General features: G+C 43.7%; 1 protein-coding gene across 1 annotated transcript in view; it reads left to right on the top strand.

Annotated features, from left to right (window-relative positions):
• GADL1 (glutamate decarboxylase like 1) overlaps window positions 1–17,334 on the top strand; it is a 279,311-nt gene that overhangs the window by 131,385 nt on the left and 130,592 nt on the right. Inside the window, exons 5-6 of the mRNA XM_042955688.1 lie at window positions 9,049–9,221; window positions 16,943–17,069. Of these exons, the coding sequence (XP_042811622.1) occupies window positions 9,069–9,221; window positions 16,943–17,069 (280 nt within the window). The 5' untranslated portion in view covers window positions 9,049–9,068. The remainder of the gene's footprint in view (window positions 1–9,048; window positions 9,222–16,942; window positions 17,070–17,334) is intronic.

Genomic DNA, 17,334 nt, shown 5'->3' with positions numbered 1-17,334 from the left:
CGCCTTATTCTGTCACCTTATCATCCAAAGGTCATTAGAACATAGATTTCCTGGAGAATAGGAAACTACCCTGTCTTTGGACAGCTTTAGGACTCATTAGAAAGACACAGGATTCCTGGCTTCAAGTTTACAGCAGCACTATTATGGGGAGAGGTTGAAATAAATACAAACCTACCATTCTGTCCACTGCCTAGTTCATGTTCTCCCTCTCCCTGGCCTGGAGTATCACCATCCTATCTCCCCACCTCCAATTCTTGACCTGCCATCTGACCTCTACACCTGTTAAATCTTTCTAAAGCCCTCTTCTTATCCCGTCATAGATAAGGCTTCCTACTGCCCACCAAGTAACACCTAAATTCTTTCTATTCAAGTTACTGCAAGATCAGTCCCCATGCCACCCTCCCAACACTCACTTCCCCCATTTATAGACCTTGCCTCTTGGACAAACAAATTGTTGGGATTTCCTGGACACCAACATACACATTCATTGTTTTTCGTTTTTTGGTTTTTACCTGGTTCGCGTTGCCTTTTTATCGTGAATGTTTTTGCCATGACGTTTGTTTCTACCCCCATCACAACCAATTCGTACTAATGAGAAATAAATCTTGGTTCCCTAAGCCTGCCCCGCCCACATTCTTGACTAACTTGCCCTTTTCCAGTGGTCTCCGTGTCAGCCCAGGGCTCCACCGTTTGCCTGGTGGCACAGGTGCCAAACCCAAGAGTCACCTTAGATCCTACTGTTTTATTTACCCCCTACGTTCAATTCACCAGCAAGTCCTCTTGGCTTTCCCACCAAAATGTCTCCCGTAGCACAGCACTTCTCTGCATCTCCACTGCTACCTTCACATCAAAGCTTCAGTTCTCTGTTGCCTGGACCTTCCACAGGATTTCCTCAGTAATCTACGTCCACATGCGCCTCTGCATGGAATCAGACTAATCTTCTATAAATGTAAATCCCATCATGTTACTCCTCTGTTTAAAACCCTTAAGCGGCTTCGTGTCGCTTTTAGAATAAAACACCTTACCTGATCTGCTCCCTGTCGGTCTTTCCAAAGCTCACTTGGTTCCTTCTTTTCCCTTTTCCTCCCACTTAGGCTGCACAGTCCTTTTCTGTTTCTTTCAGGGGCCAATTTACAGATTATTTGCCTTTTCTGTTCCTTCCTGCTAGGCTGTTCTCTTGCCACATCTTTTTTACATCTGGTTCCCTAAAACACGTCAGTACAAATGTCTCTGCCTTAGAAATAGTTTCCCAGGACCAGATCTAAAATAGCTTCTTCTCCTTATTCTATTGAGTCATTCAAGTAATTTCCTTTAGAGCATTTATTAGAGCCTGCAATTATTTTAATTGGCTATCTGTTTGCCTTTTTATTGACTACATCTCCTGTCTACCCAAGTAAATGTCAATTTGTGTCTTCTTGTTCGTCTTGAACATGACGGGCACTAAGTAAGTATTTGCTGAATGGTTGAATGAACGGTCATCCTAACTACCGTCTAAGCCAGGTGGCCTTTCTGCTTCGCACATTCGGAAGCTCTTCTTTGGAATTTCAGTGTGCTTTGTCTGACCTCGAGCTTCACACTTTATACCCTCTGGATGGGATTCTAGGTATTCGTAAACATGTCTAATTTTCCTTACGAGATTTTGAGGTTACCATCTGTGTGTCTGATTCATCTCTGAGTTCCCCCACCGTGCCTATCCCAATGTCTTGCACACAATATTCAGTAAATATTTCACAAAGTGTAAATATAAGCAATATTGATTCACTGTGGATTTCAGCTAATTTCTTAATTTCTTTCTTTCTCTCTGCCTATGGATAGCCACCCCTCTTTAGCTGAATAATATTGTAAGCATAGTTTTGCCTTTTACTCCTATGTCGTCATATTTGTGGGTCGCACTGTGGAAATCATTCAGTTCCTAAAAAGGCTCTGTGATTCTGCAGCATCGCAGAGGTAGATTCAGAAGCTAAATCCCTACATTCGTTACTATTACCCAAATCTCCAGAGGTTTTGTGACCAATGCCTTGTATTGTTGTTATTTATTAATCTTTGTTTATTTTCTATAGTCTTTTTAATCGTAGGTTGCCCATAGTTACCCTCTCATTGATATGTTGTTTTAAGACAACAAAATGGCTTAAAAACGGGCATGAAATTTGAAAGGGATGCAAACAATTTACGAGCCCAGCAGTACCACCCAGGTACATCAAGTTAAATTGGGCATCCGCTCTTTTAAGATTAGAAGAGACACCGGAAGTAGAAAACTCCAGAACAGAAGGGTGTTTCTTCAGCTTGCTCTTTCAGCCGTACTTTCCTTCACTCTGTCTCCCTAAATATTCTCTTTTCAGATGTTTAGCAACTTGAGGACAGAAACTCTGTGTTTCTTATCTCTGTATCCCTAGGCACCAAGTTGGTGCTTGGTAATTGTCCCTTATTAATTTATTAATTAATGCTATCCTCTTTTGCAGGCGTTGATTTTCATGCCCATCTTGGACCGGCCTATTGGGCTTTCCAGGTCCCGACTCTCAGACCTCCCTTGGTCCCCATTGTCTTTTGCACAAGTTTTTGGAAGCGTTCCTTGGCTCCCACCCAGATGCCTGGATTCCTCTTTTGATCTATTGTTCCTCCTTCCTATCCTTTGGAAGCAAGCATTATTTTCCTATTGCTAATTTTCTCTTAATGATTAAAGAGTCTTGGATGGGACTCTTGGCTCTAACTGGCAGACTTTCTGATAAAGACCTAAGGCTATTAATTCTAACTTTTACCTGAGCCAACAGTGGAATGTGGGTGCCAAAAAAGAGTTCATATAGACTCAGTCACATTAATAGTTACTATTTCTTGTTATCTTTAGACTGTTCCTGGCACTTTGCTCAGCACCTTACATGCTTTGCCACATTTAACCCTTCCAGTGACTCCTTAAAATAGACATGTCTATTTCCTCCCTTCACCAGATAAAAAATCTGAATCACATGGAATGTAAATAACATGGATGAAGTCACAGGAGCACAATTAGAATTTGGACCAGGATCTGCCTGGTTCCAAAGCTTAAGCTTTGGTATCAGCTAGGGTGCTCATGGGAGCCTTATTAATGGAATCATGGTGACCAGAGCACGGGAAATATGAATTCACTCTATTTAAATTAAAAAAAAATTAATGTTTATTTATTTTTGAGAGAGGGATAGAGAGAGACAGAGCATGAGTGGGGGAGGGGCAGAGAGAGAGGGAGACACAGAATCTGAAGCAGGCTCCAGGCTCTGAGCTGTCGCACAGAGCCCAGCGTGGGGCTCGATCTCATGAACTGTGAGATCATGACCTGAACCAAAGTCAGATGCTTAACCAACTCAGCCACCCAGGCGCCCCTGAATTCACTGTATTCTAGAGTTGGGGATACCACACCTGGATTTTTGTGCTATGCCTCCTTTTATAAGATAGAAATAAACTGACCCAGACTCGTGACCATGGGCTATCAGAAACCATTGAAGAAACTGGAGTAGTTCTAACTAGAAAAAAAAAAGAGAGAGAGAGAGAGAGAGATTTAGATGATAGTTGAAAGAAGTCTCCCCGTATTTGGCTCAGAGCCCTGTGGAAGAGAAATTAGACATGTACCCACTTACTGCCAAAGCCTGTGGAAATGACACAGATGCGTACGTGAAGTCACGCTGAGAGGAATTTTTGTGACCATTCCAGCTGTCAGTGGGGTGCCACTCTACGTGATGCAGTTTTAAAATTATGATTATTCATTATACCGATACTCAAGGAGAAGACACGTCCTCTAATTCAGAAGTTTCCCCCGATACCTCGACTTCTCTTACAACCCTGAGCCTTAACCACGAATGTCGGCATAGTTTATATTCAAAACATCTTATGAGGGTCCTTCTCGTGCCATTGGACACCTACTGTCTTCTGGTTGGTTATTCAGTACTCTGAGGCTCTCAGTTAACTGGGGACAGGAATTGAGTCTACTTTATCTTGCTGTCATTACTACCTCCCTGACATGGCCTTACAAACTGTAGATGCCTGCGGAACAGAATCTTGTTGGTCCTCCCCAGAGCTTCAGTATGTTATTTACCCCGGTTTCACCATTTACTAGCTCTGTGACGCTGGGCAAGCCAGTTAAACCGTCTGGTCTCAGTTTCCTCAGCCGTAACACGGAATACATAACTGGAGTTTTTGCGACCGTTAAATTTGTTAAATCTGTAAAACTTCGAGAACAGAGCTGGACACGTAGCCTGTAGACATGTCTCGTGTGGCTGTAAATTTTGAGGACCTAATCTCCCCGTGAGACTTGGAGGTCCTTGAAGAAATGATCCCCTTCGCGTGTTTGGCCCCTAAACTGGGGCCTGTGTGGTGGCCTGTGTGGCAGGTGATGGCTACATGCTTGTTGAAATGAATGCCTAAGTATTAGAGAGAGCCTAGACAACTAAAGCTGTTAGATTTTGGGAGGACCTTAGCGGTCACCAGAACAGTGAATTGTAAGTCCAGCTGGACATTAGTGTGTTTCAGCAGCGTTAGTATAAGTTAGAGGGCTTGCTGAATTCCAGATTTTGAACGCAGCCTAGAACAAAATCGTTTGAGTAGCAACTTAGGCATCTGAATCTTACTCAGCTTTTCTGGTAGCCAGCCCAGCACTTTCCTTTGTGTCCTATTTTGTGGATAAGGAAACTGAGACACAAAGAGGTTGTACTCTCCCAGGATCGGGGAGCTTGGGAGAGATCAAGTGAGACTAGAACTCAGCTAACCTGACATCGTGGCCACTGGGTTGTGCAGGGGATCTTTGGATTGTATGAAGGGATTGCTTAAGATGACTTCCCAGACGTCTCTGCCGTCAGCCAGGCGGTCCTCAGAGTTACTGAGTGCCTACCCGTGCTAGCTGCCGAACGGGTTTCTGACGTGACCAGGAAAATGAGACACGCATCCTTTTCCTGTAGGATTTTACAGTCTGGTGCAAGAAATCAAACCGCTGCACAGAAACCACAGTGCAAGCTGGAGAGTGACAAGGCAGGAGGTGTGGAGAGCTGCCCGCTCAGTGGGGGCTGAACTGCATGACCGCCATCTTGTGTCCTGAACATTCTGGCAGGAAGTACTGCTGTGTTTATGGGGCAACCCCCCACTCTGTGGCCCCTCTTTCTACTCTTCCACTGTGGCCCCTTGGTCTAGAGTTCATTACCTTGTCATTTGACCACGCTGAGGAGATTTTCCCTTTCTACTATTGTAGCTTACTGTCACAGGGAGTTTCACTTCTCCTCCGTGCACTTATGTATTTAATAAGTATTATTGGTTGCCTGTTACTGTTAGCTAAAATTTATTGAGCCAGCTAATATTAATGACTTTTTTTTTTTTTGCGTGCCCACTACCTAGCAGGCACTGTTTTAAGTCTTCGTCTGTGTTAATTTACTTAATCCTGCGTCAAAGGAAGAGGCCACTGCTCAAGAACTGAAACAGTATTTGAAGTTGAATGTATTGGTTGCTCACCAAGGAAATCTGTGCATCTCTTTGAACAAAGCAAACATTGATCTCATACAGAGCTTTGGGAGGCATGGGATTGGAGAGCCGGTGGACCTTCACAAGTCAGAGTTTAAGGGGTCGACTGCCTTTCACATTTGGAAGTGTGGTTCTTAGGGTGAGGCTGGATGGACTGACTTTCAGAAGTCAAATTCCTACAAGAAAAGGAAGGTACAGCTCAGTTTCCTGTTGAACCTCCTCCCTGTTCTTCTTCCTGTTCCTCCCGTGTCTTCTGTAGGCCATGGATTGTATGACTTGTATTCTATATCTACCCCGTCCCCAGCCAAAGTTGTCTCCCGCTCAGTTAGTCAGGTGACTTACAATGGCATCTCAGAGAAGGGGACATTATCATTGGTTGGTTGAAGGGTCAAGGAGAGCTTCTTCTATGTAATAGCCAACAAAGGCTTATCAGACTCCTATAAATTGCCAGGTGCTTTCGAGGTGCTACAGAAACACAAGTGAAACCAACAGACAGAAGCTTATACAGCCAAACCTCTGTTGGAGAGACAGATACTTAGACAAATAAGTAAATAAGTTTATATTATATGTCACATCATGGTCACTAATTTTGAGTCAAATAAAGCAGAGAAAGAAGGTGGAGGTGAGAAGTGGCTACAGTTTGAAATCAGGTCGTCAAGAAGGCCTCTTTGAGAAACTCATGTTTAAGAAAAGAGTGAAGAATAGTGAAGAGGCCAAGGTGGATGGAACTTGGGGAGCTTGGAGGACAGTAGTAATAGATGAGGTTTGAAGTCCAGGAGATGATGGGGACAGGAGATCATTTAGGGCCTTAGAGCTCATTATAAGGACTTTGACTTTTTGGTTGATGAGATACAGAGCCATTGGATGGTTTAAGTCAGCCTTGATCTGACATATCGATTCAAGGGGAACATAAGAGCTACTATGTTGAGCATAGTCCATACGACATGCAGGACAAAGGTGAGAGCCAAGGGTTAGCTGGGAGGCTACTGCACTAATCCAAGCTTTTGATGGTGGTCTGGACTAAGGTGGTAGGGGAAGGGGTGATGAAAAACAGTCATATTTTGGATTTATTCTTCATGGAAGATTCTTCCCATTGAAAGACTTCATTATTAACCACTATACACACTAGCAGTTAGATTGGAAATCCTGAGTACATATCCCAGAAGATCACAGTTTGACCTACTTACACAACCTGGGAAAAAGCATGGGGAAGAAGAGGCACATTGTCACATCTGGCAATAGAATTAGAATGTATATATCAAGAAAAGAAGCATAATCTGTCTCCAGTTCTTTATAGTTTTTATAGATTTTCTCACAGATAATTGCATGAAATATGGGGATTTCTTTGCTGTGGAGACAGAGATGACTTTAGTTTCAATTTCACTGCTTTTCTGGTTGCAAGTGGGTGTTTGACATTTTGTGTGTGTGTGTGAGAGAGAGAAACAGAGAGAGAGAGGGGAGAGAGAGAGAGAGAGAGAGAGAGAGAGATTGATTCTGAGAGGGCTACAGAGTGACTGCTATTCCCTGAACGATAAAAACCTGAAATCCTACTAATGAGGTTAAAAAAAACTAACTTTTTCTCTCTGCCTAATAATAGCCCTGCCTACTGACATAACCAGGGTTCCCTGAATAATCGCCCTCTTTTCCAGTTTATTTTTAGAACCTAAAATTGGGAGGGAGGAAAGTGCCTTTAGGTGTTACAGGCTTCCCATCTGAAAGCTCAAACCCCGGGCTTCCACATTTGGCCCTGAGCCATGTTGAATGCACCCTTTCAAGTGAAAGATAAGTCAAAGTGAAGGGTGGAACTGAAATCCATCCTTGGAGCTCTGGATGGTTTACCCTTCAGCATGAGGTTAAAAGATTGATCCTCTGCTGCAGAACCCGGCTTTCCCAAATTGGGGAATCTGCCTGTGCCATTTTTATCTGCCTCCATGGACACCAATTGGGTTTGCCGGTAACAGAAGTAAAGCCACAGAATTTTACCAAAATGTACTACTTTGAGGAAAAGACAGACTTTAAGGCATAATAAATGTTAATACTGTTATGCTTTTTATGCTTTAGTAAGCATAAAAATATTTGAAACGCTTATGGGCCACTGGCATGTTTAAGGTAGACTTACAAAGTACAAGCAAGGCACTGTTCTGGGTGTGGTGCTGAAAAATAGTTTTAAAACTTGTTTCTGGAAATTTCCACAATGTACAATACAGGAGGAAAGAGAGACCCTGATTAGAGAAAGAATAAAATTGAATCAAAGCTTGTAGCAGATATTGGTGGAATATTTGGATGAAGTTGCCAGAATTATTTTTGTGGAGGGCTATTTTGGGTAGGCAGTAACCTTTATTCTCAGATATAGATTTCCATGTTGACTTTTAACCTTTAGTCACTGACTGGCAGTTGTACCTTCCTGAAAATGTTCTGTTCCATCCTTCTGCCTGTGCCCAAACTGAAAGTTTGAAAAATTTAAGGGTATCAAATGTGGGTTTACACCAACCATCATGCATCTCACTTGTCTTTTCTTCTTCTTCCATAAAAAAGTGGCTGAGTATATGTAAGGAGGGGCCCTCAGGGACAAAAGCAGTGTCTTTAATATAGAGGGTCATTTATTTTTTTTTTTATTTATTTTTTTAGACTTTCTTTTTTATTTTTTTGAATTTTTTTTCCAATATATGAAATTTATTGTCAAATTGGTTTCCATACAACACCCAGTGCTCATCCCAAAAGGTGCCCTCCTCAATACCCATCACCCACCCTCCCTTCCCTCCCACCCCCCCATCAACCCTCAGTTTGTTCTCAGTTTTTAAGAGTCTCTTATGCTTTGGCTCTCTCCCACTCTAACCTCTTTTTTTTTTTTTCTTCCCCTCCCCCATGGGTTTCTGTTAAGTTTCTCAGGATCCAAGCATGAGCTTCAAGTGTAAAGTTAAGAGAGGTGACCTAGACATCATTTTTTCTTCAGGAATGACTTATTCCTACAAAAGGAATATATGGCAGTCCTTAACAAATTACAGAAGAGTGTATGTGCACAAAAGAGACATGGGCTTGTGTCTACAATCATCTTTTTGTACATGTGTTTGAAAGGTGTTTGCAAGAGTGAGTAAAGTAGGTTGAATTTACATTTCTTGAGCTCCTCCGCACTCCCTGATGCTAAACAAGATGCTGCAGGAATGGAAAATAGAACTTTCTTTCCTTAACTCTATTATGCCATTGGGAACTATAAAAAACGGTCAGCTTCAACGCCCCACATGTATTAACAGAGATATGGGGCGCCTGGGTGGCTCAGTCGGTTGAGCATCCAACTTTGGCTCAGGTCATGTTCTCGCGGTTCATGGGTTCGAGCCCCGCTTCGGGCTCTGTGCTGACAGCTCAGAGCTCAGAGCCTGGAGCCTGCTTCCGATTCTGTGTCTCCCTCTCTCTCTGCCCCTCCCCCACTCACATTCTGTCTTTCTCAAAAATAAATAAAAGCATTGAAAAAAAGAGATACACCATTCGAAGCTGGGGTAGTGATCCATTTTCCCCCTTGTGTTTTGTTGTGATCTGATTAGATTCCATCTCAGACATGATCTGTTTGTGTGCTTGCAGGAGACCCCCATCAACAAGAGATGGTTCCAAGTAAGAAGAGTGCTGTTCTCGTGGATGGGGTTGTACTGAACGGCCCCACAACAGACGCAAAAGCAGGAGAAAAATTTGTGGAAGAGGCCTGTAGGCTAATCATGGAAGAGGTGGTTTTGAAGGCTACGGATGTCAGTGAGAAGGTAAAAATAAACGACACCTGTCAGAAATCTGAGGAATGGGAAAGATAGGTTCTTTCCCAATCTGGTGGTTCGATGTAAGGGAAAATGGGAAGCTCATGCTATTATTTCCTTCCTACCTTTGTTTCAAGGGGATCCCGGGAAACAAAGTGTGAGCCCCACCCCCTTCCCCCCAGCATCTACTTTCCTAGGAGGGTTGGCACCTAACTTTGGCAGCCATCTTTTTCTTGGGAGACTGGCTGAGACCTCAGACCTTGACCATGAGGGCATGAAACACAGGAATGAAGCTTCTGTGCTGTAACCGTGTTGATTATAAATAACCTGATGATCTGATTTATACACGCCCTAAAAAATACTCTGCTCTCCATTGTCATGGGCACATTCTTTTTGTTACTGGTAAAACACAAGCAGAATGGGGAAAAGGGTATGAAAAGTTTTAAAATTTATCTAAAGGTCCTTCTCAGGAGCTTGTCTGAGCTCAACTGGAAATCTTGGTTAAGTCTGACTTCTGACTGGCACCAGTTACTGGGCCTAGGTTTCAAATTCAGGCTCCAATTCAGATTCAAATTGATACTTCAATTATTACTAATAATATCTACTCTTAGGAGTGTTTACTGTGTGCCAGGTGATGTTCTCAGGACTATTCCATATGAATTTGTGCATTTAATCCTTACAAAAACACTAAGAAGCAGGGGCTATGTGTTAACTCTCTTTTAAGGATGAGGAAAAAAGTGAGGCACAGGAGGTCAAGTCCTCTGCCCAAGGTCACGTGTTAGTAGGCATTAGAGGTGGCACGAAAATCCACGCAGCCTGGCGTCTGTGCTTTGAACTTCTCCTCTGTGTGTCTCTTATAATTGCTCAATTATCCTTTATCACATTGATTATCTTTCCTATTGGAGTCGAATTATCAATGAATAGATGTATTCTTATTCATTGATAGGTTGGGATTCTTATTCCAATTCTATTAGTCAAAAATAAATATCGTTTAAAAAAGATTTTGAATGTGGAACGGGATTTATTCTGAATTTTTGATCACACGCATTTGGGAAAACTAATAGGAATAAAGGTGAAAGTGTCTCGTGAACTTAGAATAGCTACATTCCAGGCAAAATCACTGATGGTATTTCTTGCTTACATATTTATAATTGCATATTTTCTGGTCTTATCTGTACTTGTGAAATATTTTGGACCGGCTTCACTTTGGAGCGCACTGCTTTGCTGGTAAGCTTTTTTCCTTTTTAATTGGCCTCTATTCAGTCATTAAATATTAACTGAGTATTAGCTACGGGTAAGCCATTATATTTGGCCCTGGGGGATATAAAGACAAATAAGATAAAAGCTCAGCTTTGAACAGAATTTATAGTCTAATTGGAAGGGTGAGTTTTCACTGGACAAGAGAACAGGGGGTCCCAGTAAGAATGTGATAAATGTGTGTGATTGGGGCTGACTTCGGGGATTTCACAGAGGAGTGGGCAGTCTGAGCTTTGATGTGGGTTGTGAAGGTCAAGTAAGATTTTGAAGGGCAGAGAGAAGCCGACCCATGTGTGCTGAAGAAAGCGGGAAGGCAAAGAATGGAAAGAGCATTGCAAAAGGGAAATTTTGCCCAGAAAGAAGGGCGCATGTAGGGGACTAATGGGAGATAAGACAAGAAGGGGAGACTTAAGATCCTAAGTTATCAGTTAAGGAACCACAAGTTGATTGCAGTACAGTCACTGTGCAGTCTCTCCATGTGAAGTTGGGTTGAAAGCTATGTTGAAGTTGGGTTGAAAGCTATGTTGAATTTGGGAGAAGGAGGTGGAATTTTTATGTCGTGAATCTAGTCTACTTTCTCAGAGATCCAACAAGGCACCTTTGAAAGGTGACCTTCAGATACATCCCCACACTTTGTGAGTTGATTACTTCTAGTGTCTTCTCTTACAGACATTAAAAAAAAATTGAGTTATAGGGACGCCTGGGTGGCTCAGTCAGCTAAGCACCCGGCTCTCGACTTCAGCTTGGATCATGATCTCACAGTTTATGGGTTCGAGCCCTACACTGGGCTCTGTGCTGACAGTGTGGAGCCTGCTTGGGATTCTGTCTCCCTCTCTCTCTGCCCCTCCCCTGCTCGCTCTCTATCTCTGTCTCAAAATAAATAAAAGTTAAAAAAAAAACTTAAAAAATTAACTTACAATTTACTTTTAGTAACATTTGCTCCTTTCGGTGTGTGGTTATATGAGTTTGATAAGTCATGTAACTACACCGCAATCAAGATATAGAACAGTTCCATCACCCCCTCTACAATCAACCCTGGGACCATCTATAGTCAACCCTGCCCCTCGCCTTAGCCCCTGACAGCTGCTGACCTGTTTTCTGTGCCCGTATTTTTTTTTTCTTTTGCCTTTTCCAGAATGTCAGATAGGTGGGATTCTGTCACAAGAGGCTTTTTGAGGCTTGCAATTTTCCCCTCAGCAAAATGCATCTGAGATTTATTCATGTTGTTGTGTATACAGGGATGCCTCATTTCACTTTAGTGTCCTTTGCCAATATTATGTTTTCTACAAGTTGGGGGGTCTGTGGCAACCCTCCATCTACTAGGTCTATTGGTGCCATTTTCCAACAGCATTTGCTCACTTCGTGTCTCTGTGTTGCATTTTGGTAATTCTCACATTATTTCAAACTTTTTCATTATTACATCTGTTATATATTATAACAAATTCTAAAATATTGGAATATTTTTTATATTTCTTACGATCAGGGATCTCTGATGTTGCTGTTGTGGTTGTGTTGAGGCACCACAAACCACACCCATATGACAGTGAATTTAACTGTTTGTATTCTGACTGTTCTGCCCATTGGCAGTTAGTTCCCGGGTTTCTCCACCCTGTCCTTGGGCCTCCCTATTTGGAGACACAACAGTATTGAAATAAGACCACTGAATAACCCTGAAATGGCCTCTGGGTATTCACATGAAAGGAACAGGTGCATGTCTCTCACTTTAAATCAAAAGCTAAGGGGCGCCTGGGTGGCTCAGTCTGTTAAGCGTCCGACTTCAGCTCCCGTCATGATCTCACGGTTCGTGGGTTAGAGCCCCGTGTCAGGCTCTGTGCTGACAGCCCAGAGCCTGGAGCCTGCTTCGGATTCTGTGTCTCCCTCTTGCTCTCTGCCCCTCTGCCGCTTGTGCTCTGTCTCTCTGTGTCTCTCCAAAATAAATAAAAATGTTAAAAAAAATTTTTTTTAATCAAAAGCTAGGGATGATTCAGCTTAGTGAGGAAGGCATTTTGAAAGCCAAGATAGGCCAAAAGCTAGGCACTTTGCATCCGTTAGCCACATCGTGGCTCCAAAAGGAAAAGTTCTCGAAGAAAATTAAAAAGTGCTACTCCAATGAACACATGAATGATGGGAAAGTAAAACAACCTTACTGCTGATATGGAGAAAGCATTAGTGGTCTGGGTAGAAGACCAAACCAGCCACAACGTTATCTCTTAAGCCAAAGGCTGATCCAGAGCAAGGCCCTAACTCTCCTCCGTTCTAGGAAGGCTGAGAGAGGTGAGCGAGCTGCAGAAGAAGAGTTTGAAGCTAGCAGAGAATGGTTCGTGAGGTGTAAGGGAAGAAGCCGATTCTGTAACAAAAAAGTTCAGGGTGAAGCAGCCAGTGCTGACGCAGAAACTACAGCAGGTTATCCAAAAGACCTACACTAAACACAGATTTTCAATGCAGATGAAACAGCCTTCTATCGGAAGATGCCACCTAGGACTTTTAAGCTGGAGAGGAGAGGCCAGGCCCGGCTTCAAAGCTTCAAAGGGCAGGCTGACTGTCTTGTTAGGGGCTAATACAGCTGGTGACTCGAAGCGAGTGCTCACTGACCATTCTGGAAATCCCAGGGCCCTTAAGGACGTTGCTAAATCTCCCGTGCCTGTGCTCCGTAAATGGGACAACGAAGCCTGGATGACAGCACCTCTGTTTATAACATAGTTTACTCGATATTTTCAGCCCAAAGTTGAGACCTACTGCTCAGAAGAGAGATTCCTTTCAAAATATCACTGCTCATTCATAATGCACATAGTGTCACCCAAGAGCTCTGATAGAGATGTGCAAGATGAATGGTCCCATGCCTGCTAACATAACACCCATTCTGCAGTCCGTGGATCAAGGAGTGATTTCAACTTTCAGGTCATATTATTTAAGAAATATATTTTGCAAGGTTATAGCTACCACAGATAGTGATTCTTCTGATAGATATGGGCAAAATAATTTAAAAAAAAAAAGCATTCTGGAAAGGATTTGCCATTCCAGATGCCATAAATAACATTTGTGAAACATGGGAAGAAGTCAAAATATCAACCTTAAGAGGAGTTTGAAAGAAGGTGATTCCAACCGTCATGGATGGCTTGGACGGTTTAAGTCTTTGGTGGGGTTAGTAACTGCAGATGTGGAAACAGCAAGAGAACCAGAATTAGAAGCGGAGCCCGAAGAGGGGACTGCATGGCTGCAATCTCATGATACAACTTGCACGGATGAGGAGTTGCTTCTTATGAATGGGCAGAGAAAGTGGTTTCTTGAGATGAATCTACTGCTGGGGAAGATGCTGTGAAGGCTGTTAAAACGGCAACAAAGGATTTGGAATAAGACATTAGCTTCGTTGACAAAGACGTGGCAAGGGTCTGTGAGGATTGACCTTGATTCTGGAAAAGGTCCTACCGTGGGCAAGATGCTGAGAGCATCACATGCTACCGAGAAACCGTTCATGAAAGGAAGAGCCGGTTGATGCAGCAAACTTTATTGTTGTCTTATTTGAAGAAATTGCCACACAGCCGCCCCAGCCTTGAGCAGCGACCGTCTCGATCAGACAGCAGCCATCAACGCTGAGGCAAGGCCCTGTGCCCCATGATGGTTTGCGTCTTTTAGCAATAAAGTAGTGTTGCTCCATAATCTCCTCAGGGGCTTCCTGGGTGAAATCTGAAACTGGCTCCTGGCAAAGGGCAGGGAGAGACCAAAGAAACGAACAGGCCGCTCCAGGTTGGTGGTGGCAGTTTTAATGAGCAAAGGGAACTTACATAGACTTGTCTTGGCGGCAGCAAGATGGGTGGATCCCTGAGCCTGCCTGCCTTATCTACAAAGTTTATATACATAGAGATAGATAGAGGCCTCAACTGGGTTCAGCCAAATACACTGTGCGACTATTGTCAACACCACGTCATCTCAAGATTGTGTCCTCAGAGCCGAAAATGCGACTTGAACCCACATTCCAAGGACGGGGAGGGGGTGAGTAGCCTCCAAGTGCCCGGGTCCAGCTTGTGGGTCACCTGGGTGGTCACCTCTTCTCAATGACCTCCCCCAACAAGTGTTTTTTAATTACGGTGCGGACATTTTTTTGAGACATGATGCTATCGCACACTTAATAGTCTATATATAAAGGACAGTGTAAACATCCCTGTTATAGGCACTGGGAAACCAAAAGTGTGTTGGACTCACTTTATTCTGATAGTCACTTTATTGAGGTGGTCTGGAGCCAAACCTGCAGTGTCTCTGAGATACGCTTGTATCAATAGTCATTCCTTTTGATGGTCTCACTTTTGATTGAACTCTGCCTATTATGGTTCTCACATCAGACTTTAATTTCATACCTCTTGTACAACTTAGCATTTCCTCCTTCTTTCCCCAACCTCCCACCTCCCAGTCTCCTGACTTCCTGGCTACTCCCTTGTCTCTCTCCTCCTCTCCACAGCCTAACTTTTTAAAGAGTGTCTACACTCCCTCCCTCCCTCTCTTTCCTCACCTCCCACACCCTCACTCCATGGCAATCTGGCCTTCACTCCCACCTCTCTAAGCCAAACTGGTATTGCCAAGAACACCTCCTTGTTGATAAATCCCATGAGCACTTCTCGATCTTTATCAAATTCGGCCTCGCAGTAGGATTCGATAGTGATGACCATCTTCTCCTCACAACGTTCTTTTTTCCTTTGTTTTAGCAGCACTAAACTCTTCTCAGATTGTCCCTGCTTCTCTGGTTTGTCTTCCACCTCACAAGTGAGCTTCTCTCCCTTTGCCTGTATCTTAAGTGTTGTTGGTGCCCAGGTGAGATCCCGTGCCTTTCTTCTTAGCGGTAGGTTCTCTCTGAGCCATGTTATCCATATTGTATTTTCATAGTATATGCCCAGAACTGCGTTTCTTGTCTTTCACAAGAGCTTCAGGTCAACTGCTGCACTCCCTTTGGAGGTCCTGAGAGGCCTCAGACTAAATACGCTCGAACCTCATCATCCCCACCCCACATCCCACCAGATTCTCCACCCGCCTCCCCCACCCCACCATCACCACCTTCAACCCATGCACGCAAGCTACAGACCTGAGGGTTGTCCTTGGCCCATTCTTCTCCCTCATCCTTACTGTGTAATTGACTTCTGCGTTCTATTGCTTCTGCATTTTAAATATCTGTGGAAATACTTCATTCCACTGGCATCCACCTCATCCAGAATACCACCTTCTCTTGCCTGGTTTAATACAGTAACCCCTCATTTCCAATTTCACATGGAATCGTCACATAGCAACTAAAGCTATTGTCCAAAACACAAATATGTTCATAGCGTTCCCCTGTCCCAAACATTTCAGCGTCTGCCTTCGAGCCAAGTTCGAACTCTGTGACATGCCAGAGAAAATCCGTCATGATCAGAGTCTTGTTTATCCCATTCAGTCATTCATTAATCCTTTTGTTCATCACGTCTTTATGGAGCACTTCTTACGTGGTGGGCACTGTGTTAGCTACTTGGGAGCAGCGAGCACAGATGGACATCTCTGCTCTTGTGGACATTATGTGGGACATAATAAATGAATTACATGGTAGGTTGAAAGGTGGCAAGTGCTATGGAAAAAGGAAGAGCAGAAAAAGTTGGGGGGGGGGGCTGACAGAGATGGGACAGGGTGCAGCTCGTGATGTTAAATAAGGGAATTGGGATTGCTATCATTGAGAAAGTGACTTTGAGCAAAGCTCTGAAAGAACAGAGGAGGTTAGCCGTGAGGACATTTGAGACATGAGCATCCAGGCAGAGGGCACAGCCAGTGGGAAGACTCCAAGGTGGGGGTGTTCGTGGTCTTATTTAAGGAAGAGCACGTTAGCAGGGCAGAGCCAACCAGGAGGAAAGCAGATCATACAGGATCATTTTAAGTCATTATGAGGACTTTGGCTTTACCTTGAAAGAAGTGAACCCCTGAGATAGGTCAGCAGAGGAACGACCATAGCTTCCATTCAAGAGGATCATTCTGGATTCTGGCTGCTAGGCTGATGGACTGTATGGGACAAGGATAGGGGTACAAGCAGAGAGACTAGCTAGGAAGTTATCGTGGCGTGCCAGCTTCCCTTCTTGGCCTCTCCTTCCTCAAACTCCATGCTCTAGCCACACCAAACTAACTTCACTCTTGAGATGTGCCCCTTATCTTTTAGCCTTTATGACTTCCGTTACTTCCACCTAGAGTGCCCCTTGCCTCACCCCGCTGCCTAATCTTTGCTTGGTTATACATCGGTTCCCCCAGGAAGTCTTTGACCTTCCAAATCCAAGACGGGGCCCCTCATTTGTTCCAATGACATCTGGGCCACTCTCACAGCCTTTCACGCTGAACTGTGGTGGCACATTTAAATCTCGGTCTCTCCCACCTGTCTGGGAGCTGCAGGAGGGTAGGGTCCATGATGGTAACGTCCTGTTCGTACCTGGCTCCGGTGGGTGCTCAGTTAACTGCCATTGCTGAATGTCTAGGTTTGCGAGTGGCGGCCTCCTGAACAGCTGAAGCAGCTTCTGGATTTGGACATGAGAAACACAGGAGAGCCACACCACAGGCTGTTGGAGCTCTGCCGGGATGTCATCCGCTACAGCGTCAAAACTAGTAAGACCTTTCGTTTGCTTCCTTCGTCCGTACCCCTGATAAGTTCTTATATTTTCTTAAGCACGTATTTACCTCACAGTAAAGCTGAGGATGACAGTGTTTATGAGATAAGAAAGCTAGATCAAAAAAGAGTGGTTCTGATATGTTTGCGATGGGCCATTTAATCCCTAAGACAGATTTTTTTTTTTTTTTGTAAGGCCAAAGATAAATCGATGGAAAAACCGTTGGTGTTAGTGATCATATAGAAATATCATCTGGGGCGCCT

Source organism: Panthera leo, chromosome C2 (genome assembly GCF_018350215.1).
Source record: "Panthera leo isolate Ple1 chromosome C2, P.leo_Ple1_pat1.1, whole genome shotgun sequence".
Taxonomy (NCBI): domain Eukaryota; kingdom Metazoa; phylum Chordata; class Mammalia; order Carnivora; family Felidae; genus Panthera; species Panthera leo.
This window is presented reverse-complemented; position numbering and strand designations above follow the sequence as displayed.